The 24,861-nt window shown below is 39.1% G+C and overlaps 1 protein-coding gene across 1 annotated transcript; it reads right to left on the bottom strand.

Moving 5' to 3' along the window:
• Window positions 1–6,264: 6,264 nt before the first annotated feature.
• Window positions 6,265–20,057, bottom strand: LOC102863832 (developmental pluripotency-associated protein 2-like). Its single transcript, XM_006895353.1, has 7 exons — window positions 19,922–20,057; window positions 18,717–18,877; window positions 18,578–18,628; window positions 16,752–16,995; window positions 12,830–13,025; window positions 8,311–8,398; window positions 6,265–6,333 (listed from the first exon to the last, which is right to left on the bottom strand). Exons 1-7 carry the CDS (start codon window positions 20,055–20,057, stop codon window positions 6,265–6,267), a joined length of 945 nt encoding a protein of 314 aa, XP_006895415.1.
• Window positions 20,058–24,861: the final 4,804 nt, after the last annotated feature.

Raw genomic sequence — 24,861 nt, 5'->3', positions numbered from 1 at the left:
TTCTCCAGCACCACAGCTCAAAGGCATCAGTTCTCCTTCTATCCTCCTTGGTCATTGTCCAACTCTCTGATGCATAACAGGTGATTGTGAAGACTATGGCCTGTATCAGACGCACCTTAGTCTCCAGAGAGACACCACTGCTCTTCAGCACTTTGGAGAGGTCCCTAACAGCAGTATAGGTTTCACAAATTAAGTTTCTGGTTTCCACGTTCTCAGAGTCAGCCACAGTTTATTGTAATCCACACAGTCAAATGCCTTTGCATAGAGAATGAAACATGGATTCCTTAAACTCTGTGCTTTCAGCCAACATCCCTCTAACATTAGGTGTAATATCCCTCATACCACAGCCTCTTCTAAACCCAGCCTGCTCATCTGGAAGTTCTCTGTTGATGTGCTGTTCCAGTCTTTTGGGGATAATTTTGCATAATAGCCAGTAAATCTATAATGTGTCATCAACATGAAGATCAGCATGCTGCAAATGAAATACTGCTGAGGATTATCCAAATATGACTGGAATTATATATTGACAGAGAACCACCAGAAATACAAGCTGGGTTTAGAAGAGGCCTTGACAATTATTATCAACATCAGATGGATCTTGGTAGAAAGTAGAGTGTTAGAGGAATGTGGATCTGTATTTCACTGACTCTGCAAAGGCATTTGACTGTGTGGATCACAACAAATTGGGGCAAACCTTGAGGAGAATGGGGATCCTAGAACACTTGATTATGCTCATGTGAAACCTATACTTGCACCAGGAAGTATTCCTTAGAATAGCCCAAGGACACACTGCATGGTTCAAAATGGGGAAAGGAACATATTAGGAATGTGTCCTGTCTCCATACCTTTTCCATTTTTATGCAGAAAAGATCATTCAGGAGCATGGGCTTTATGACAAGTAATGAGCATCAGTATTGGAGGAAAACTCATCAACAAGCAATTCGCAGATGACACAACCTTGCTGCCTGAAACTGAGCAAGACCTGAAGCATTTGCTGCAGAGCGTCAAGAACTGTAGTCTTCAGTATAGATTGAATTTCAACATCAAGAATACAAAGATTCTGGCCACTGGGCCAATTGGCAATGCCACAATAAATGGAAAAGATTGATGTTGTTAACAATTTCAGCTTTCCTGGCTCCACAGTCATTACTCTTGAAACGAGCAATCAGGAAATCAAAGATGAATTGCATTGACATAGTCTGCTGTCAGTGATTTCTCCAAAGTCCTAAGGAGTAATGATGTCAGTCTAGGGAGCTAAGGTGTGCCTGATCCAAGTCATGGTCTTCATAATTACTTGCCTTGCTGAGAGAATTGGACAATGACTAGGGGTGACAAAAGAATTGATTCTGTTCTGTTAAATTTTTCTATTTTTATCAGGGTGAGATGATATAGTTGTTTTGATTTGCATCTCTTTTAGAGCTAGGGATTTTGAGCATTTTCTTGTGTTTGTTTGCCATCTGAATGTCTTCTTTGGTGAAAAGTGTCTGTTCATATCCTGTGCCCATTTCTTCAATTGGTTTGTTTATCTTGTTGTGGTGCTTGAGTATTTTATAAATTCTAGATATAAGTCCCTTATCTGGCATGTTGAGGTTGTGGAGAAACTGGAACCCTTATTCACTGTTGGTGGGAGTGTAAAATGGTACAACCACTATGGAAGGCAGTATGGCACTTTCTCAAAAAGTTGCAAGCAGAAATATCATTTGAAACGGCAACCATGTTCTCACAGCTAGAGCTAAACTCTTACTGTAGATGTGCCTTCCATCGTCTGCATGTCCAGATGGGATAGTCTGAGTTAATCTCATCTTCCTGAGGATATGGAAGGCCTTTCCAGGAAACATCGAGAACTATTCTTATCCCAGAGCTCCAATACATCTTGTGTCAGAGACTCTGCACCTTCTCCGCTGCCTGGAGAGCCACCTGTCCTCTCAGTGGTATTCCCCAGCTATTTTAGGAAGACTTCCCTTCCTCCTGACCAAATCATGGTACTTTAAAGCATGTAACTAAAAAAAAAAAAAAAAAAAGCATGTAACTGTGGAAACTCTTAAACTCCTTTTGTTTTTTTAAAAAAGGTCTCTCCCTGATTCAATGTCATATTATTCACCATTTATTATAATTTGCTTAACTAGTTAAAAAATATACCATTTGAATCAGCAATTCCACTATTGGGAATATATACCAAAGAAATCATATCTGCCACCCAAGCTAATATATGCACACCCATGTTTATAACGGATTTGTTCACAATAGCAAAGAGCTGGAAACAACCTAAGTGCCTATCAACAAACAAATGGATAGAGAAGCTGTGGTATATTCACACAATGGAATACTATGCTGCATTGAAAACAAGGAATTCATGCAATATTATTAAAAATGGGTGAGCCTGGAGGACATTATGCTGAGTGAAATATCTCAGTCACAAAAGGACAAATACTCCATGGTGCCACTTTTGTAAAACAGGACTCACATCGGGGTTGAGGGAAGACTGAGAAAGAGGCAATAAATAATGTATACTGCATTGAAAAGGTGAGGGAGAGAACTGTTAAAAGGAATATGTAATTAGTTATTATTGTCATGACAGGAGTCCAGAAGGAAGGAAAGCTGCATAGTCGAGTGGACTTGAGGGGAGGGATTGTATAACAATGAAGGGTTTTTTTAATTACTTTTCAAAGAAAAGAGCAAACTGGGGGGAGGGGATTGGGTGGGCAGAAAGAAAAGTGCAACAATGAATGAATGGAGATCCAAAGTCTCTGTAAATGTTCATTAAAATAATAGTAAAGAATTGATGTCTTTGAGTTGTGGTGCAGGGGAAGAGTATTGTACATGCCATGGACAGGCAGGACAAACAGATCTGTCTTGAAGAGTGAAACTCATTTTCTCCTTGGAACAATTACTTTGAAGCTTCATTTTACTTCGGACACGTGGCTAGTCTTTGGATAAGAAAGGACATTATGCTTGCGAGGGTAGAGGGACAGTGTAAGAGAGGAAGACCTCAGATTAGATGGATTGACACAGTAACTGGGATAAGGAAGTAGATGTTTCAGTCAGACTGGCTCAGGTAGAGTGGCATTCAGAGCTATTGTATATAGGGTTGCTATGACTTGAAGGCACTTAATTGCACATACAAACAATCAGCATGATTTTGTGATAGATTTGTTACACTCGTGTAAAATCTGATGTTTACAACCTACTTTTACCTGAGGTAGTCTACACTCATTAATTTCCCTGTGCCTGCAGGGCCCAGTTGGGCATGTATGATACTGTTTAGAGCTGTGTTCTTGGGTAAGAAACAGAATTGTGATGAAGACACCACTTCTATTTACATACTTTTTTCTTTTAATTTGTTGTGTTCCATCCAATCAGATCTGACTGGTTCAGTTGGAGATTGCCCCCCACCTTCTCTAGCGGAACATCTGGCAGATTTGACCATGTACCTTCAGAATTGCAGTGCAGTTTCTTGCCACTAGGACACCAGAACTCCTAGTTACATCCTTTAATGGTGACATTGAGCATCAGCTGTCCTCTACCTAGGATGTGATGACTATCTTACTGTGTTGTTAGGTACAATGAAGATGACTCCTAGATAGGAACTTCTCACTGGGCAACTCCACTTTTATGACTGCAATGCGAAGATCCCTGTCACATTGCCAACCCATCTGTGAGTTTACCTCTGATCCCCCACTTTGCCCATCAGGACTTCTTCTGATGACTCAACCTTCCTGATAACATGTCCAAAGGATGAAGTTTTACTGGAATACTATGGGTTGATTTTGTTTTTTGTTTTTTTTTAATATATTTGGAAAACCAGCAGGAAACAAAAAGCCAATCCAAAATATATACAGAGATATAGAGATAGATATCTCTATATCTATATTGTTCTTATGTGTCATCGAGTTGCCTGCAACTCATAGCAAACCTATGTACAACAGCCCTAAACCCTGCTCTATCCTGTGCCAATCTCACTGTGTCCAACACACCTACCTGAATTACCCCAGTCACTGCATCAATCCACCTCATAGAGGGTATTCTTCTCCTGCGCTGTCCCTTCACCTTCCCAAGCATGACGTGCTTCTCCAAGGACTGGTCTCACCTTGCAACATATCAAAAGTATGTCAGAGGAAGCTACAGAATCCTTGCTTCAAAGGAGCATTCCTGGTTTAACCCTGTCCAGGCTGAACCTGTTTGTTTTCTTAGCAGACCATGGTATTTTCAATATTCTTCTCCAAACCACGGCTCAAGAGGCATCAATACTCCTATCCTCCCTAGTCATTGTCCAGCTCTCTAATGCATAGCAAGTGATTGCAAGGACCATGGCCTGTATCAGGAGCACCTTAGTCTCCAGAATGAAACTATTGTTCGTCATTACTTTGGAGGGGTCCCTCACAGCAGACTTTCACATCACAATACATCTTTTAATTTCCTGGCTGCTGGTGCCAAGAGTGTTGACTGTGGAGGCAAGCAAACTAAAGCTGTGAACAATCTCAATCTCTTCACCATCCTGATGCTGCCAGTTGACCCAGTAGTGTGAATCTTTGTCTTCTTGATGTTGAGCCTCAATCCATATTGAAGGCTGCAGTCCTTGATCTTCTGTAGCAAGTGCTTCAGGTCTTCCTCAATTTTAGGAAGCAGGGTTGTGTCATCTGCATAACGCAGATTGTTGATAGATCTTACACCAATCCTGACACCACATATCTCATACAGCCCAGCCTCCTGAATAATCTGTTCTGCAAATAGGTTGAAAAGGTATGGAGACAGGACCCTTCCCAATTTTGAACCAAGCAGTGTTTACTTGCTCTGTTCTGTTGACTGCCTCTTGGTCCAAGTATAGGTTTCTCATTAGCATGATCAAGTGTTCTGGGATTCCCATTCTTGTCAGAGTCAACCACATTTTGTTCTGGTTCACAGTTAAACTCCTTTGCATAGCCAGTGAAACACAGATAAACAATCCTCTGGTTCTCCCTGCTTTCAGCCAAGATCCATCTAACATTAGTTACAATATTACTAGTACCATGACCCCTTGTAAATCCAGCCTGGACTTTTGGAAGTTCTTTGTTGGTGTTCTGTTCCAGTTGGTTTTGGATATTCAGTAGAATATTGCATTTGAAATCAATGATATCGTTTTATAATTTCCACACTGTTGGATCACCTTTCTTTGTAATTGGATCAAATGGAGATCTCTTCCAGTCAGTTTGCCAAGTGGTTATCCTCCAGATTTCTTGGCACAACTTGGTGAGCACATCTAGGGTGACATCTGTTATTTGAAATACATCAGTTGGTATACCATCAATTGCTGGGGCCTTATTGTTTGCCAGTTCCTTCAAAGCAGCTTCCTTCATCACCATAGGCTCTTGCTCATACGTTGTTTCATTAAATTCTTCTGTGTCTGCCAATTGCTTTCAGTACAGTGACTCTGTATACCCTTTCCATTTTCTATTAATACTTCCTGGATCATTTAATATTCTCTAAAATAAGTGTTATATGTATGTATGTATGTGTGTGTGTGTATTTTAAAAATACCATTTCATAAAAAGCAAAATATTTTAGGTTGACTGATCTTTGTATTTTAACATTTATTTGTTATATTTTTACAACTGGAAAAATAGTCCCTAAAAAACCTTTCATCAATGTGAATAATTTTATTTGTGGTATAACCTTAAACATTCCCTTTCCTAGTAAAACCTACTATGAAAAGCAAAATAGAGTGACACAATTTAAATGTATACACAAACACATGTTTTTATGTATTTAAATATATTAATAAATCCACAAGTTAATAACACAACCAATACAAATGAGCAAAAAACTTTAATAGGTATTTTAAAAAAAAGGATAAGAAAACATTTCTTGCTGGGTACACAAGACAGTACAATAATTTTGAAAAGCAGTTTGACTTTTGTCAGCTTAAACAAGCAATTAACATAAAATTCAGATGTTTTTCTACTTGGATATTTACTCTAAATTTGTGAAACCTATACTCATACACAAAAACATTCAGATTATGATAAATCAAGGAATCCAGCCTCTACGTCTATAGGCTGCAGACTAGAAAAGGTTAAAAGAAGGGGCAGAAACAGATAAAAAGAGCAAGTGAGAATTTTCTGGGTTGATTGGGTCTGTATCTGAAATGTCATGGTTGTGATAGGAATGTATGTAAACATTTTTAAAACTTAGAGCTATACATTAAAAACGGAGATTTTTACTGGATGTAAATTAAGCTTCAAATAATCTTACTAAAGCCAGATATTAAATGCTTAAAGTCACATGGCTTTAAAATTGGCTACTGAATGTCAGCCTTCTTCTGTTTTCTAGAGCCATCCTGACTTCATGAACAGGAAGCTAGGGGGGAAAAAAAGAACAAGGTAAAACTAGTAATGGTCAAGTTTTAGTTCTCATAGTTCAGTGAGGAAAATGTTATCATGATCCCTTGGTATACATAAATTGGTCATTGAAGACCACTGAACCTCCTTGGAGATTAAAATTACACAAACCTATAACTTCATTCTGCTCAATTCTAATGTGGTTTTTTTTGTCGTTGTTGGGTTTTGGTTTTTTTACATCTCCTATAAAGGACTTCGGGAAAGTGCTAAAATGTCTAATATGCACCTGATCTAGGCCATAGTGTTTTCATGGCCTGTGTTTCAGGCCATGGCAGTGTTTCATCTGAAAGCTGCACAGTGAATAAGGATGTCTTAAGTGTCAATGCCACTGACTTAAGTCTCAATTCCACTGAATTGTGCTGTTGGAGAAGAGCATTGAATATCCTATGGACTGCCAAGTCTGTCTTGAAGGAAGTGCAATCCAAGTGCAAGAAAGAGTGATGACATTTCACTTCTGTTCCTTTGAACATATTTTCACATGCCACTCCTTAGAGACATGTTGGGAACGGTGGAGAGTTAGCAAAAGAGGAAAATCCGCAACAAGATGAATTGACCAAGGGACTATGAAATTGTGCTTGAGTAGGAAGTGCAATCTGTTGTCCACAGGGACACTGAGTCAAAGTCAATTTTATGGCACCTAACAAAACAATACGATAGCTATGATTATAACTATCATGAAAATAAACAGATTCACTGCCATGGAGTCAATTGCAACTCAGGGGGGCTTTTCAAGGACAGGTATCTTTATCAGAAGAGACTGAATCTTTCACATTTAGAGTAGTTGTGTGTAGGGTTGTTATGGATTGAAACTGACTTGATGGCACCTGCATGTCTTTTATAAAATTTTAATGCAAAGGTTAAGGTGTGCATTTATATATATCATTCTAAACCTTTATTTGAAAGATTTATACAAGATAGTTTTGAGACTAATTTAATAGTTTTTAAGACATTGCCTAACTGAATGTAAATTTATATCATACTGTATTAGTTGACATCTGTTATAGCTATTAAATGACATGTTATATCAATATTTTAAGTAACTAGTCTGAGTTTTTCTTATTTAGTAGATAATTAAGATTCTTTAAATGGCAGCATTATATATTCATAGAGAAAAAGAAAAGTAATTTGGTTTTAGGGCCATGCCAATTTGAAGAGCTGATATACATGTATGTTTCTTAAGACATTCTTTTTTTTCACTTTTTAAGGTGTGCACTTTTATTTTTTTTTTCTTAAGACATTCTTAAAAAAAAATGCAGTGACCTCAGACTTAAAAACCAAAACCATTGCAAGATAACTGTTCTACTAAGAAGTTTGTAAAAATTTCAAAAGTTACTGTATTGGTAAAAAGCCTTCTTATTTATGCATTGTTATTCAGTATCATTGGATGAGGATGGCACAGGATAGGTCAAAGTTCAGGTATGTTTTTCACAACACAAAAGCAATTAAAAATTACAACTACATAAACTTCAGTGATTCTTACAAAAACTGTTTTGTACAAATATAGACATAAAATGTAATTGCACAAAGAATTCTTTTTCTTTTTTCCAATTTAGTAATGAGAACTATTTTACAAGTATGAAAAGATATTATGTACTTTTAAAATAGTGTGAACATATATAAAAATGAATTGTAATCTAAATACTTAATAGTGAAAATATTTACTAGTTTATTTTTCCAAAGCAGAACACTACTTAAAAAATATATTATAGGAGCCCAATACACAGAGGAACATTTGAATTGGAATGGATGGACAAGCATATTTTTTACCTCAACTCATTAAGAAAAGCAGTAACAGTTACTTTCACGCACATCTCAAGTCTATGTAAAGCATTCTTATTGATAGCTGAGGCTTCAGATGGAACGATGAAGCAATCAGCGGAATGCATATTGTTTAAAATTGAGACTCTCCATCATTTGTTGTTTACGAAGACGTTACCCTTTTCAAAGAGAGTGATGTTGCTGTGTTCACATTAGGCTTCTTAGTCTTCCCCAATGCTAGTAATCTTTTCAGTAGCTTCTTATTCCTACAAGATAAATTAGAAAACAATTTTGAAATGTGTCCCACTACAATAATGGTGGTTGATAAAGAGAATATATTTAATAAATGAAGGAGCAGGTTAGTCATGAATTTGCAGGACCTGCACTATATCCTAATACTTTATACACTCTGTTTCCTTCCCATATCACCAGTGCAAGCCATTCACCATTCTTACAGTTTCTCTATTAAATAAAATAAAGGACAAAAGGAGAAGTGGGGGGGGGGCTGTGGACAAAGACAGGGTAAACACCATCTTAAGCTTAAGCTTGGTTCCTCATTTAACTGTAATTCCCTTCTAGAGACTGTAGACACCAGGGCGGTCCTAAATTGCTAATCCTAAAAGCACTGTAATCCATCATGCTCATCTCACTGTCAAACATTCCTTCTTTCTAAAATTCTGTCCATTGCTTCCTTTTCCTTTGTCTCCAAAATTCTTTGTTATTTTTATTTATTACTGTTAACTATATCTAAAAAGAAATTTGCCATTTCAACACTTTTTATATGTGTGATTCAATGATTTTTCCATTACTCTTAACAGGTGCTTTACTCTAACTGTACTAGTTTTTGCTGTTTCTATTGCCCACTGTTGTTGATTCTCTGTATGGTTCTTTCCTCAGCCCTTTGTTTAATCAGTTTACATGGTAATGACTCCCAGAGTTGTTCATCTCTGACCCATGGTTCTCCTGGAACACTAGAGTGTCTATTTGAGCATCTTGCAAGTACTACATATACTTCCCTCTGTGCCGAACTCCTCTCTTGCCTCTTTTAAAATTGAGTTCTGCACCCTTTATGCCTATATATCACTTCAGTTTATTCTGTTCTTGTTTAAAATTTTTATCAGATCATATATTAGTCTTTATCTGAATTATAATCTCTCAATCCTCCACTCTAGTCTTTCTGCTGGAAGATTTGTTTATATTCCAAAATAACTTGAAGAATTAAATATATCCACACCTCACACCATACACAAAAATCAACTCCAAGTGGATCAGACTTGGGAATAAAACTCCAAACCATAAAGTTCATAAGAGACAAACTGGGATCAAGCTTAGAAGCACTAGTCCAAGGTATAAAGATACTGTCAAACAGAGCCAGAAATGTACAATCTGAGAAGGATAAAATTGATGAATGTGACCTTCTAAAAATTAAATCCATGTGTGCATCACCACCTTTTCCCAACCAGGTGAAAAGAAAACCTACCGACTAGGAGCAAACATTTGGTAATACCATCTCAGACAAGAGTCTCATAAAAATATTTACAGACTACTCCTGGGCCTCCACAAGAAAAAGACTGATAACTCAATTACAAAATGAACAAAAGACATGGAAAGAATTTTCACAGAGGAAGATATTCAAATGGCAAATAGCCACATGAAGAAATGCTCCAAATCACTGGCAATAATAGATGCAAATCAAAGCCACAAGGAGGTACCATATCACTCCAGTAGCAGTGGCAAAGTTTAACAGGATAGCAAGTAATAAATTTTGGAGAGGATGTGGTGAGAAAAGAATTCTTATACATTGTTGGTGGGATTTTAAAATGGTTCAACCATCTGGAAGGCAGTTTGTTGCTTCCTTAAAAAGCTGAACATAAAAATTCCATACGACCCCTCTATTCTACTACTTGTAATATACCCTGAGAAAATGAGAACTGAGGCACAAATAGAGACTTGTACACCAATGTTCATAGCAGCGTTATTTAGCATCATAGGAACATGAAACAGCTTAAATGTCCAGCCACAAATGAATGGATTGAGAAATTATGGTACATTCACACAATGGAGTACTATGCAGCACATGGAGCACTACAGAGCAATGATCTTATAAATTATTACCTAACTTAGGAGGGACTAGAGAGCTTTATATGCTGAGTGAACTGACTCAGTCCCACAAGGACAAATTTGTATAAAACCAATACTGTAGAATGAGTATGACGAACCAAAGTGGGGTGGGTGGAAGCAGAAGGTTGAGGATGTATTAGGGGAGGGGAGCTTAACCATGTGGTTGTACAATTTGATGTGTTGGGGATGAGGGAAATTGAAAGAATTTGTTCTGGAAAATTATGTATTTAAATCTTGTAAATAAACTACTATAATAAAATAATTTAAAAAAACTTTAATAGCCTTCCTTCCATGTCCTTTCATATTACCTCCAATTAATCCCATGACAGCTGAGTTTAATACTCGTATATGGACATTAGAAGTTCCATGTTGGTAGTTCCCAGCCAATCGATCCAAACTCCTGGCAACTTCAAGCATGCTGAGTAGAACTGCTTCATAAAGTTTTTAGAAGTAGATCATCAGGCCTGTCTTCCCAGATGGCCCTGGATAGATCTGATCTGGCAACCTTGAACTAATTAATAGTTGAGCACTTAATCATTTATGCCACCCTGGGTCTGTATAAAATCTAACACGACGTATATGTGTATGCCCACATGTATATTGTTCTAACGGGAGGGTATATAGTCAGCATTGTTCTTGTGGACCAGTTAGTCAGAATCAACCCATAGGTGACCCCTAGTAAGTGTCCAGAGGCAATAAATCACATGGGAGAAAACCATCTATCTTTGTCCTGCAGAGCAGCTGGTTGAATTGAACCAAATACCATTGTGTTGGTGATGCAACTTCCTACCACAAAAGCTATGAGCTCCCTACAAGTGAGTATTATATTGTCAAACATACTTGTACCCCAAAAGTGACAGGGACAGTGAACTACAGGATAATTAATATGCAAGACCTTTAACCCATACATTAAATCCTGTAGGATTTGCTTCTCCCACCTAGAAATTTTATAAAAGCTTCCATCATACTGACCTAGGCAATTTCTAAGTACAGCATATTCTTTCATTCATTCTATGTTTGTATAGGCTGTTCCCACTAAAAACATCCCACAGGCATTGTTTTCCAACTGTTAAACTTTTCCTCAGTAGATGTTTTTTGTTAGTTGCTGTTAGGTGCTGCCGAGTCCAGTATAACTCACAGCAACCCTATGTTCATACAGTGGATCTGAACCTCGTCATACCATGTGCCATCTTCACACTTTTCCGATACACTACAGCCCATTGCAGCAGTCACCTTAATGTTCTGTAAACTATTTCAACATAGGTCCTTTCCATAGATATTCATAGCTTCTCTCACTCTTTTCCCTTCAAGCCTGCTACAGATTTTTACCCTACTAGTCTTGCAGCCTTGGGAGTTTTGATGGCCTACTGGTAAAAAGCTGTGCTGTAATCCCAAAGGCATGCAGTTCGAATTTGTCAGCTGCACCATAGGAGGAGGATGGGCAGTCTCCTGTGCAATTTACTGCCTGGGGCAGTTCCAGCTCAATGGTACTCAGTAAAACCTCTTAATATGTATTCCTGTTTATTTGTTTAGGTTTTGGGTTCCCCCCACTCTTTTTTCTTAAACTGGGTTTTAGGAATTGAATTATATCCTAAGCCATATGCCAATGCATCATAATTCATCTGGGTATGTTGTTATGCTGATGAAATCTTATCAGTGTACAGTATATTAAACCTAATAATTTTGAGGTGTAAAAAGAGCAGATTAAACTCAGAAGTGAGCAAGTATAAGCACAACAAAGAAATCTCCACAGAAAGACAGGCCACCAAAGAGGAATCAAAGACTCCCACAGAGCTAACAGAGAATGCCTTCACCTAAAGCCAGTGCTAGTTCTGTTTTCGAAAGCCACCCATTTGTAGTAAGTTACAGGAGAACTAAGAAAATAAGATAACAGGTCTTGCTAAAAATGAGGCCCACAGAAGGTTCAGACTTGTTAAGATACCTTAAGTCTGCTAAAGTGTAGCTATGTTAATAGCAGTTCCAACCAAGTCAGTTCCTACTCAAGCCAACTTCATGCATGTCAGAGTAGAATCGGGGTCCTGTAGAGGTTCTCAAGAGACACTTTTTTCATAAATAGATCAGCAGAGCTGTCTTTTGAGGTACCACTGAGTAACCTCAAACTTCTCTTTAGATAAACAGCCCACCTATTAACTGTCAGTACCATCCAGGGAAAGTACACATATACAACAAACTTCTAATCCACTATGAAGTTCTTTCTGTTCCCTATTATTTGCCTGGCATGAATGGCTAATTATTTAAAAAGTCTGCTACTTAATTCTAATTCATTGTTGTCAATTTGGAACCCTCTTATAGCTGGTCCTCCAGACAGTTTTCCAGAGGCTCTCAATAAACATACGAGGAGATGGTCCATATTTCTCCCATGTAACTACTGGTGGACTATAGACACCGGAGGGAGAGGTACCACTTTTGTGTTAGTAGCTTCCTGTGGACCATGTCACCAGGAGAAATAATGAAGTCAATTTTCCCTAGTATATTCCAGAATATTTATGTATGTCAGATACCCATTTAGACTTTTACTCTTCCGTGTGTTATGCTTACAAAGATACTTGAGTTACCTCTGAACACATTGAGGACACAGCATATTATCTTCTATTTCTGGAGATGGAAAAACACAGGCTGGTAATATCAACAGAGAAATCATCTTTCGAGGACTGTCTGGCACCCAGACATGACCTGAGTGGAACTGCAGACGAACCCAACCATCTACGTCTGAGGGGAGAACTCGGCCATGGACCACACACCATCTACCACCTAGAAAAAGAAAGAGAAGTAAAATCAAGGACTAATATCCCAATCCCGCTTGTCATGCAGTCAGTTTTTCTAAAAAAACAAACAAACAAACAAAAAAAAAAAACAACAAAACAAAAAACTAATTGAATCAGAAGCATAAAAATGTAGATCAAAAGCCACTAGAACGTTCTAAATTAAGTCTCATGAGGAAGAATATGGTAACTCTTTAGGTTGGTTGTTTGTACCGAAGATCTTGTGGTTGTTAATTGCTATCAAGTCAGCTCCTGCTTATGGTGACCCTATGAAGGGCAGATCAAATCCTGCACCATCCTACCAATCTCTGTTATTCTTAAACCCATTGTTGTGATCACTGTGTCAATCATCTTGTTAAGCATCTTCCTCTGTAACTGAACCTTCACATTTCCAAGCAAGTTTTCCTTTTGCAAGTTTGGGCCCTCACAAGTACATAAGTTGAAAGTCTCACTCTTTTCTCTACCGAGTATCCTGGTCTCACTTCTTCCAAGGTAAACTACTATTTGATGTAATGCTTTATTCTTAAGAGATCAACCACTAAGGGAGCTCTTGTGGCCTAGTGGTAAGAAGCTGCACTGCAATCCCAGAGTTACACAGTTCAAATGCACCAGATGCCCTTCTGGAGAAGGGGCAATCTCTTCCTTTACCAGTCAGATCTGATTTGACGGTACACACACAAAATAAAATAAAATGAAAGGGAAAAAAAGACAACCTTTCTATTTAATTTTATTAGTTATAAATGAGGAAAGTCAAAGTTTAGTGGTTTTAGTTTCCCAAAGTCATGGCATAAAATTCAGTTTGTGTTTTGTTTTTTTTTTTTAATTCAGGTATTTTAATCCACAGTACATTTCCCTAACCTCCACACTGTATTGCCTTAATTATCAATAATAGGCAAGAAAAGGCTTTGTTCAAAAGCCTGAGAAATTTATGTTTGAATGCCCGTAAAGGCATAAATATGAATGCTTATAGATGCATAAATAAGTAAATTTATAGAGAGATCTATAAATACGTAGTATACTTGGTGCTCCTTGGGAGAAAGATGAGTAATCTCCTCCCATGCAATATACAATCTCTGAAAACTCAATGGAGTGTCAGCTTTGAGTTAGCTCTGAGTCAATGGCACATAGTAACACGATCATGAAATAAACACAATGACTAGGGAGGACAGAAGGAGAGTTGATGCTTTTGAGCTGTGGTGCTGGAGAAGAGTACTGAATGTACCGTGGACTGTCAGGAAAACAAACAGATTCATCTTGGGGAGGATTAAACCAGGCTACTCCTTGGAGGCAAGGATTCTGGGGCTTCTTCTGACATACTTTGGACATGTTGCCAGGAGGGACGGGTCCTTGGAGAGGGACATCATGCTTGGGAGGGTGGAGGGACAGCGCAGGAGGGGAAGACCCTCTATGAGATGGATTGATTCGGTGACTGGGGTAATCGGGATGGGTGTGTCAAAGGCGGTGCGGTTGGCACAGGATAGAGCAGGGTTTAGGGCTGTTGTGCATAGGGTCGCTATGAGTCGCAAACGACTCGACGGCACATAACAACAACAACATAGGAAACTACGTGTATAAAACTAATATTAGAAAGGGGCATCATAGGGGAGCTCTGGTGGCCTAGTGGCAAGGAGCTGCAACTACAATCCCAGAGGTGCACGGTTAGAATCCACCAGATGCTCTGCCGGGGAAGGAGGGACAATCTCCTCCTGTACCAGTCAGATCTGATTTGACGGTACACTCACACAAAAATAATAAAATAAAATGAAATGAAATAAAATAAAAAATATAAAATAAAATTTAAAAGGGGCATCATGTTTCAACAAGTGGAGGGTCGGTGAAGTGAGGAAGACCCTCAAAGAGCTAAGTTGATACAATGTAGCAATGTGCTCAAATGTGTCTATGCCTGATAAAGATGGTACAGAAGAGGACAGAGTTCAGATTTGTGGCTCATAAGGTCACTATGAGTCAGACACTACTCCACAGCATGTTACAGTATCAAATGCCGTCAGCACTACGGAGAATAGCACAACTGCTCAGTGGAAGTTTCCAAGCTTGCTAATCTTTACAGCGGCAGATTGCCTTACTGCATCCTACAAATTGGCTAGGGGATTTGAACCACTGACCTTTTGGTTAACAGCCAAATGTGGATCCACTATAGCACTAAGCTTCACAAAAAAATACAGTGCTATTGCATGTGCATCAAGTTAAAAAATAAAACTATTTTATAGAAATATTTAAAAAAATATTTTCAAGAAAAACATAAGATGATCACTAAAATCAGGAAACAGGTATTTCCCGGTGAGGAAGAAGAATTTTAACTGGGAAGCAGTACAGTAAGGCATTTTGGAATCCAAGGAATGCTGTTTCTTTGTGCTACTGCTGCTTTTGTTATGCATCACTGAGTATTACTGACTCATAGCAGCCCTATGAACAACAGATCTACCCTACCCTATATCAGCCTCACTATTTCTTGAATACTTGAGCCCATTGTTAAAGCCATTGTGTCAATCCATCTTAATTAAGGGTCTTCCTGTCTTATGCTTACCCTCTACCTTTCTAAACATGATGTCCTTTCCTAAAAACTGGTTCCTTTTAGGAATATGTCCAAGGTATGTGAGACAAACATTCACCATCCTTGCCTACAAGGATGTTTTTCTTTTTTTGCAGTCCATAGACTATTCAATGCACTCTTCCAAATCCACAACTTAACGACTTCAATTTTTCTTCATCCTTAGTCACTGTCCAATGTTCAGTTGCATAATTGAAAAGACTGTGGCTTGGTTTAAACTGCTATCACTGTTCTTCAGCACCTTGGAGAGATCCTTGACTGCAGATTTTCCCAATGCAACACATCTTTTGATTCCTTGACTGCTTGCACCAATGATGTGGATTATGGATCCACAGAAGATAAAATTTATGTTAGTGTTTATAATTGAGGCTAGTGTTTGCTTGTAATTGGACTGCTTAATCAACAGGTTTGTGGTTTAAACCTACCAGCCACTCAGTGGAAGAAAGATGAGACAGTCTGCTTATGTAAAGATTTACAACGTGGAGATCCTTTGGGGTCATTTCTACTTTGTCTGGTAGAGTGTTTATGAGTCAAAAATCTGTAAGATGGCAGTAGACAGTGAGTCTTCAGGTTTTGGGTGATCCTAAAATAAGATTCTATTTTCTCTCAACCAGAGAATTCTGCTAAAAAATGAGTCTCCACTCAATCATATGATTTAAAAAATCTAACCAATGCTGGGAGTCAGGACTGACTAGATGGCAGTGGGTTTTTTTCATATATTAATCTAGCTCCTTTTAAAATGAATTGCATCTAAAGAAAAATGAGAACAGATTTTTAGCTGTGCCCCTTGTATGGTTCTGCCAATTAACACAATAGAATACATCTGTCCAGTCAGAGCTCACAACTGCTTGGCCACCCTGACCTCCACTAGCCTTCAGCTTGTGTCCTCCTGCCTGTAAATCACCCTATTTTGAGTGAACATCCTCATGCCTATCAGTCGTATCTGTTGGACTGGGAGAGCAGTAAATAATTCAAAACAACAACTATATAACCAGGAATAAGGAGGGTATCTATCAATCAAGGAAAACACTAGTCTTGTGTGAACCCCATCTGCAATATATAAATCCGTTGAGCTCAATTAACCCCTGGGAATTCAACCTAGTTTCCCTTTCTAGAAGAGTATTCACTCATTAAAGTTGTTCTTACCAATGACTTTCGGCAAAAAGGTCTCAGCTGCAGGAGGAATGCGACATGAATTGACAGCCTTAGGCTGAGCTGCTCTTGAAGAAATTCTTGTCCAAGTTGCCATTATGGCCTCCTCAGCTGACGTGACCACTTCAGCTACATAGGTCCTTTCCTGTGTCTCCATTGTATTAGAACTTTCCTGAAGTCTTGGTCCCTTAGTACTGCTTTTCTTCATCTTAGCCTCCCTTGGAGTGACAGGAAGATACTGCCAATGAAAGTCACAATGAGTACTCATTAAAAAGAGTTTCATCCAACCTGGAAAACAACCCAGTGGTAGATGGAATTTGCTCCAGGACTTAAGAATAATAAATGACATAGTTGAGCCTCTACATCTTGTGGTTCCTTAACCTTTATACTATAATAGATAAAGTGCTAGTCAGTAAGCCTTTTATTTTAAGAACTACCTTCCCTCTGTAACTTGATTTGTGCCACTGTTAGAACCTCTACTTGGAATATTATTGTTTTTAATTTTTGACTCATGTAGTTTTAACTTGTTAAATTTGTGTCTTCTAGGCTGCAACAGTTCCATGACACATCTTCAAAGATATGAACATGTATGGCTAAGCACAGTTGATAACAGTGCATCTAAATTCCAGAATCAATCTCCATAATAATCTATGTCTTTCCTACTGCCAAAGGGGCCCTTTAGAGTAGTGAGAGAAGATCTTCACCCTGAAACCTACAGCGTCCCTTTTCAGCAGGAAGTAACTAAGAGAATACTCCTTCCCCTTTTCCTTATGAATCAGGGTGAAGTCTCTCTCAGGGAGGAGTGATAGGTAATGGCAAAGGACACACTGACAAAGGAGATTAATCACAAGTGGTTTTGACAAGCATTGTGGCAATGGGAAATTAAAACAGACTTCCGAGGGGGGGGGAAAGAGGAACAAACTGGGAGGGTGGTAGAGAAATTAGTGCAACAGTGAATGAATGGAAATACAAAATCTCTGTAAATGTTCATTAAAATTAATAAACTTTAATTTAAAAAAGAGTTCCGGTGGTGTTAGCAAACATACAGGTCAGTCAGTGGTTTGACTCCGCCACATGTTCCAAGACAGAAAGACAGGCAGTGTCCTCACATAAAAATGTACTGATGGTCAGCTGCTTTGAGTTGGAACCAGAAGGAATGGACAGCCATGGATTTGGTTTTGACTTTATTCAGTGAAGTGTTAATTTTCTGAACCTTTATACTGACACAAGCATGTATATCAGTGGGAGAAAAATTTAGAAAAGAGTCCCCTTAGAGCAACCAAAAAACCAAGTTCATTGCCATTGGCTCAATTCTGATTCAGTGATCACATGGGGTTGAGTAGAATTGCTCCAATGGGTTTTCCCAAGGGTGTAAAAATCCTTCCAGAAGCAAAATGTCCCAGCTTTCTACCATGTAGTGCCTCATGATTTTGAATCACTGATCTCTAGGTTGGCAGTCAAGCCCATTAGCTGCTGTACTACCAGGGTTCCTTTGTCTTAGGACATTGATTGCAAATCAGGTAATTTTTCTCCACAAGAGAGACACATTTGTGAATATGTGGGAGAACTTTTGGCTGTCAAAATAAAGGTGGAAGGGGGAGTGCTACTGGCATGTCATAGGTAGAGGTAGGGCAACTACAGAGCCTCCAACACAATGGACAGGAAAGGAAGAAGAACCAACACTTTCTCCCCAGCCACTACATCACCCCATATATCACAAAGGCATCGCTGAGCAAACTTGCCCTACAGGAACAAGAGACATGGAGAAGGTGGTGGAAGAAGGACCCATGATCACAGCCATTCTCACATTCCTCACTTACCTTTTGATCAGGATAAGCGTTTGTCTGGACCCTCAGATACAGGTCTGATTTCTGAAGAAATTATAGGAAAAATAGAAGAGTTAGTGAAGTTTTCGATCCATGCCTCAGCCCGTATCTGGATTTCGGCAGGTATACTCACCTGTCCACCAGAGCTCAAGTTTATTAGTTGGCACCAGTAACGCAACGTGTTCCGATGGACCTCAGTAATGGGAGGCAAAACGTCTGGCATAGGAATGTGGGTCATTTTGCCATTGGATGTTGTTTGGCGAGGTTTGACTTGTTCATTTGTTTCAGAAGGAACTGAGAAAAAAGCGAAACCACAGTTGTTGTGTGCTATGGAGCACAAACCAACCCACAGCTGACCCTCCAGCTGGTTTTCACAGGAAATGCCCATCCTATTTCAGTGGAGCATCTGGTGGATTCGAACCACATGCCTTTGGGACTATTACTAGGTCATTAGAGCCCTTTAAATTTATAGTTCAATGTGTACTCAATTCCCCCCACCCTTATTTTAGAGTTTCTCACAAACCAATTTGTTCATACATATCACATTAAATTTTGTATTTTATAAATTAGGCTTATTTTGAAACTTCATTGGGTTTCTCGCTATAAATCTTTAAGGAATGGGAAGATAAATTTGGGAACAGGAACTAAACGACTTGCTTAAGACCATGTAACCCTTAAAATGAGACATAAAATTGAGACCTTAAATTCTAAACACTACTTACACTAGTCCTTTACTTTTCTCTGATGCTTACTTCCCAAATATGCAGACCATAATATTGGATTATTCCTGCAATGTTTAGATTTTGAAACAGAAAAATTTAATCCTACAAAAATCAGAGAATGGCCTCACTCTCCCTACAAGCAACGATCTGAATATACTTCATTTTTCTCTGTTGTACCCATTTCACCTTGTTCAGCTCTGATCTTTCTCCATTTACATTATCTTGGATTTTTCATTATTGTCCCAGATAATAAACTCCCCTTGAGATTATTACGCTATGGACTTAAACTAAACACAGAATATATAGAAAAGGTCTATTAAGAATGGCTATATACTTAATTGGTAATTAATTATGAAGTAAATTCTAGATGTTTCTCAAAATTATTTCTCTGTATAAAAAAAGTTTAATTCATCTTGCTGCCTGATGTTCTATCCAGAAAATTCCATGCACCTCTTAGGTCTTAAAAACAAGGCAGCAGCATGGAGAAGTATGCATGTTTGGAAATTCTCTTCTGGACTTAATATAATTAGGGTCCACGGAGAAGGTAAGACTTCAGCTGAGTGCTCTAGAGTGAAGGGTGTATGGGTGCAGCACTGAGCAATCCCTGCCTTCATACCTTTACTGCGATTCCTGGGCTTCTTCACTTTGACATCGGCCATTGGAGGAACACTTGGTGCTGTCTGAACTGTTTCTGTATATTCCTCTGTTGCTAGAGATAATGTAATAGTTGGACTTTCTTCAACTAAGTGCATGTTAAATAAATTCTGAAAAGAGAAGACGTCCTCAGTCACTCATTCTCTTTGGATGCCACACAGCTAAATTGCATTTGCATAAAACACTACTGAATCTAACATCAAAACCAAACCAATTGACTTCAAGTTGATTCATACTCATTGTGACCTTCATCAGATTTCCAAGGATATAAATGTTAAGGGGAGCACACTCATCTTTCTTCCCCTCTGAGCAGTGGGTGGATTTAAACCAGTGACCCTCTTATTAGCAGCACCTCATTACAATGGCTCCCAACCAAGAAATAAACCCAAAACCCCTGCCCTGACTTGTTGATGCTGTCTCACAGTGCCCTCCATTATTCCAAGATTGTAAATCTTTATAGGCACAAACTGCCTACCTTTCTCCTGCTGAGAAACTGGTGGATTCAAACCACTGAAGATATCTTTTGGTTAAAAGCCTAGAACCTTATGCCCCACATCACATCACAAGGCCTCCTTTACCAGTAATACTGTTGTGGGATGTCATCAAGTTGACCACTCCTCCTAGTGATACTCTGAACAACAGACCAGAACTTTACTCAGCCCTGCACCATCATGATTTCTACCATCCTCAAGCCCATTTTTGTCGTCAGTATGCATCCGTCTTGTTGAGAGCCTTCCTCTTTTACTGATCCTCTACTTTGAATAATGAATAAAAAACTATTATTGTCAAATCAGAATTAACTCTTAGTTGACCCTTCAGTGGGTTTTCAGAGGCTGTAAATCTCACCCATTTTCAATTGCTTCCTATGCATCTGAAAGTTACACAATGAATAAAGAAAACGAACAACTGATGCCTTTGAATTGTGATGGTGGAGAGGAATATTGAATAACAGGGACTGTCAAAAGAACAAACAAATCTGTCTTGAAGGAAATGCCATCAGAGAGCTCTTTGGAGGCCAGGATGGTGAGACTTTGCCTCAGTTACTTTACTCTCATTGCCAGGAGGAACCAGTCTGTGGAGAAAGACATGTTGTTGAGAAAAACAGAAGGTCAATGTAAGAGAGAAAACCCCTTGCTGAGATGGGCTGACTCAGTGACTGCCACAATGTAATTAAGCAGGACGGATCAGGAGACTGGTGCAGGATAGGGCAAGGTTCAGATCTGTTATCATAGTGTCCCTGTGAGTCACAGTCTACTAGCCCAATGGTCCCCAACAACAAACTGAAAGGGAAGCGTTTACCCTTCTTTTTTACAGCTACTGGTGGATTCAAATTGCCAAGGACTCTGCCTTTGGATTAACAGTGTAACTCTAGAACAGACAAGACAGCAAGAAAAAACTAACGTATATTTAAGCAGTATTTTGAAAGGGAGCTGTGTTCTCTTAGTATACAATAACAAGAGTGAAGGCCTAATCCTTTCAGTCCACAGGGATAATTTTGAGAAAGTCTTATGCAGTTGAAATTCTTGTAACTGTTTTGTAGTGCCTCCCCCTTTCATTAATATATGACCTATATGAGAGATGACCTATTCAATGAACAGAGTGGAAAATTTTTTCAGACTTTTTTTTTTATTTTATACTTGTTTACTTACAAAGTTTATAAAGTTTATATACATTGTTTTTAACACCTGATCTTACCCCTTTCCTTTACCTATCCCTCCCTCTACTCAGGATGCAAAACTTTAACTGAAGAACTGCTAGGTTTCCTCTGGATCACAAAGACATTGTTATTTTGTAGTTTCCTTTCCCCTATTAAAAGACTTGCTTTATTAAGGTACTGCCTTTTTTTTTGTTTTCTCGTTTTTATTTTTTTCTTCTTTTTTGCACTTTTCTCTGCGCCCACCCCCCCCCCACCCCCAGTTCACTCTTCTTGAAAAGCAAAAGAAAAACTCCTTCATTGGCATACAATCCCCCCACCCCCATCCCGAGTATACTCCACTCTGCAACCCTCATTCCGAACTCTTGTGATAATCATAATGCTTTCGTGCCGGTCTAGATTAACAAGGCAAGATTTTAGGATTACAGCAGTTTCTTACTCTAGGCCATCAGAGCTCCATAGAAATTCCGTATGACCCAGCTATTCCGCTGCTAGAAATTTAAAACTGCAAGGAAATTATAAGAGACGCACAAATAGAGATTTGTACACCGATGTTCATAGCAGCATTTTCCACAACTGCAAGAACATGGAAATGGCCCAATTGTCCAATCAAAATTAAGTGAATTCAGAAATTGTGGCACATTCGCATGATAGAATACTATGCAGCACCCAGGAGCAACAATTTTGAAAATTACTACATAAGTTGAGAGAGACTGGAGAGCACTACACTGAGTGAACTAACTTGGACAAATATTTCATAAGACCATTATTGTAAAAACAGAAGAACTAGTAAAACGTGTAGGGGAATTCAAGGGGACAAGGGGTGAAAGCAGAGGGATGAGGATGGCCAGGGGGAAATTACAGGGTTGCATAATTTGGTGGGTGGAGGGGGAGGGTAAAGGAAATGAGACAGATTTAGCAGAGAATCTGGAAAAGTGGAGTAGTGGTGAACATGGTTCAGTGTTGATTAATTTTATAAAACACAATGAATGGGGGAGTGACTGTATGAAACACAATGTAAATGAACTTTGTATGCAAACCAAAAAAAAAAAAAAAGTAAAATTAAAGAAAAGAAGGCTAGCCTCCAGCTCATCCAGACATCACGAGACCCAAGAAAACCTAAGGCTTCCAATCCACCATGGGAGAAATATGGGCAATCTCTTTAAAACCACTAGCCGATTGTCAGATAATGTTAAGCTGTCTCGTTCCATTGTTATTTATAGCCTCAGAAGTCCACTTGAGTTTATAAATGGACTTCAGAGAGTGTTAGTGATCCTCAATTCATCTTGCCTCTTTTCTTTTTCCCTCCCCATTCTTTAAAATTCTTCAATGATTTTTCAGTGGTCTGCACTCAGTTAAAACACAAAGTTTCCTCATCCAGTTTGCAAATTCCTGAGCATCCTGGTCCTTGGCTATCTCTACAGCTCTGCTATTGTCTTAGTTTAGCCCTAAAATGAGAGAAAAGATAATTTTTCCTATACTCCAGTCACAGAGATTAACAAAGCCTAGCACAGGAGGACAGAGTCTCTCTGCTGCCCTAGTGGATTTGTGCTGCCAAATCAAGTGCAGGGGATTCCAATCCACCAACAGCTTCAAAGAAGAACAACCAGCTGTCTCCTCTCCTACGATATTTGGTCTCTGAAAACTTTATTTCCTCAGAAAGTGGTGGTTTGAACAGGCAGAGAGGGATTAACCCCTTACAAACAATGCCCCAAAGCTCCTAGAAATGTAGGACTTTTCTATTCCACAAATGAGGGAGATACATCTCAGAACTTAAATGGTCAATACCAGTGAGTAACATGTATTTTACAACTTGTCTTTCTCAAACATCAAGATGAGTAAACTTGACTCCAGCATTCCCCTCCACTGCAATACTCTCAGGGAAGAATAGCTAAATTGATCTCATGCTGTTTTACCCTTCCCCCAGCCCATTTAAATCTCCTCAGCAGCTCCTCATTGCTCTCAAACTCTCAACTTGGATATAGCAGTTTCCCCTCTGTAAACCAGTGTTTCAAAGCACTTCCACATACATTTAGTTTGTGAGCTAAGGGGGAAAAAAACAGCCTTTTACCAAATTGGTTAATAATGGCTTCAGCAATAAATGAGGTACAAAGCAGGTAGGGGACTTGTCTACAATCCTGCCCCTAATATTAGTCAAATCAATTCTCTAGGCTAGTGTAGGAACACTTTATTACAGGTTTCTCTTCCAGACTACCATAAGCCAACCCGAGGTGAAAGTCCATTCCACAGCAAAGTCACTGAGAATGATATTCTTGTCCTTGGAGAAATCAGTGGATCACCTGGACTTCATCTCCCACCTTTTCACCCAAGATCTTCCGCATTTCCCCACTTTCCTCTTGCCTACCTTGTATACTCCTTGTCTTTGCTATAACGAAATCTCTTCCTCTGAATTGTTACCAAGGCACTTTATTTCTTTCACTCCTTCTCAAAGGTACGCAAAGGCACAACATGAGACAGGCAAAAGCAGCAAACAATTTGTTTAGACCAGTGCAGCGCTGAGACAGAAGCTTCTCTCCACCAGAGAGTAGGAGTAAAGTCAGATCCCCTGAAAGTGAGGAATGTAATCCCAGCCCCTCAAAGATTTTGAAAAGAGAACCCACGAGGAAAGTCATGCCGAGTGACATAAACTTACGTTTTCGTCGGTATAGTTACTTGCAGATGCCATTTCCAAGAACACACAGGAGATGAGAATGCCAGCAATGGCAAAGTGCTTTTACTTCTTTTTACCTGCAGGCTTTCTACTGTTCTCCTTTTATAAGCAAATGTCCCCTACCTCTTACCCAGGAAGTTCATCAACCCTGATTTCCTCCTTTCTCTCTTATTTCTCTTTCCCCTCCTCTTTCTCCTACTTTCCCTCCCTACCCCACTCTTCTCCCAGGGATCCCTAGAAGCACCGCCCTCTGACAATTGGGCTGATAATCAAAAAGCTATGTGTCTCAGGCTGTTCGAATCCACCTTCAGCTCCAAGGGAGAAGGAATATCTGGTGCTGTTCAGAGCTTCTAAATGCCCTCTGGACGATCAACTATGAGTGCCCATGAACTTCAATGGCAACACCTGGCTGATTCAGACAAATAAAATCCCCAAACACCACATCCACTCAGGTAAAGAAAACAAGGAGCTGTGCTGACAATACACAGGTGAGTAGTTTGAATCCACCAGCTGCTTCAAGGGAGAAGATGGAGAATCTCTGAAAACCTTCTGGAAGCTCATCTCTGAGTCAGATCTG

Source organism: Elephantulus edwardii, unplaced genomic scaffold (assembly GCF_000299155.1).
Source record: "Elephantulus edwardii isolate Elephantulus edwardi_28Jun2011 unplaced genomic scaffold, EleEdw1.0 scaffold00165, whole genome shotgun sequence".
Lineage (NCBI taxonomy): Eukaryota > Metazoa > Chordata > Mammalia > Macroscelidea > Macroscelididae > Elephantulus > Elephantulus edwardii.
The sequence above is the reverse complement of the archived record's forward strand: the minus strand, read 5'-3'. Positions and strand labels throughout refer to the sequence as shown.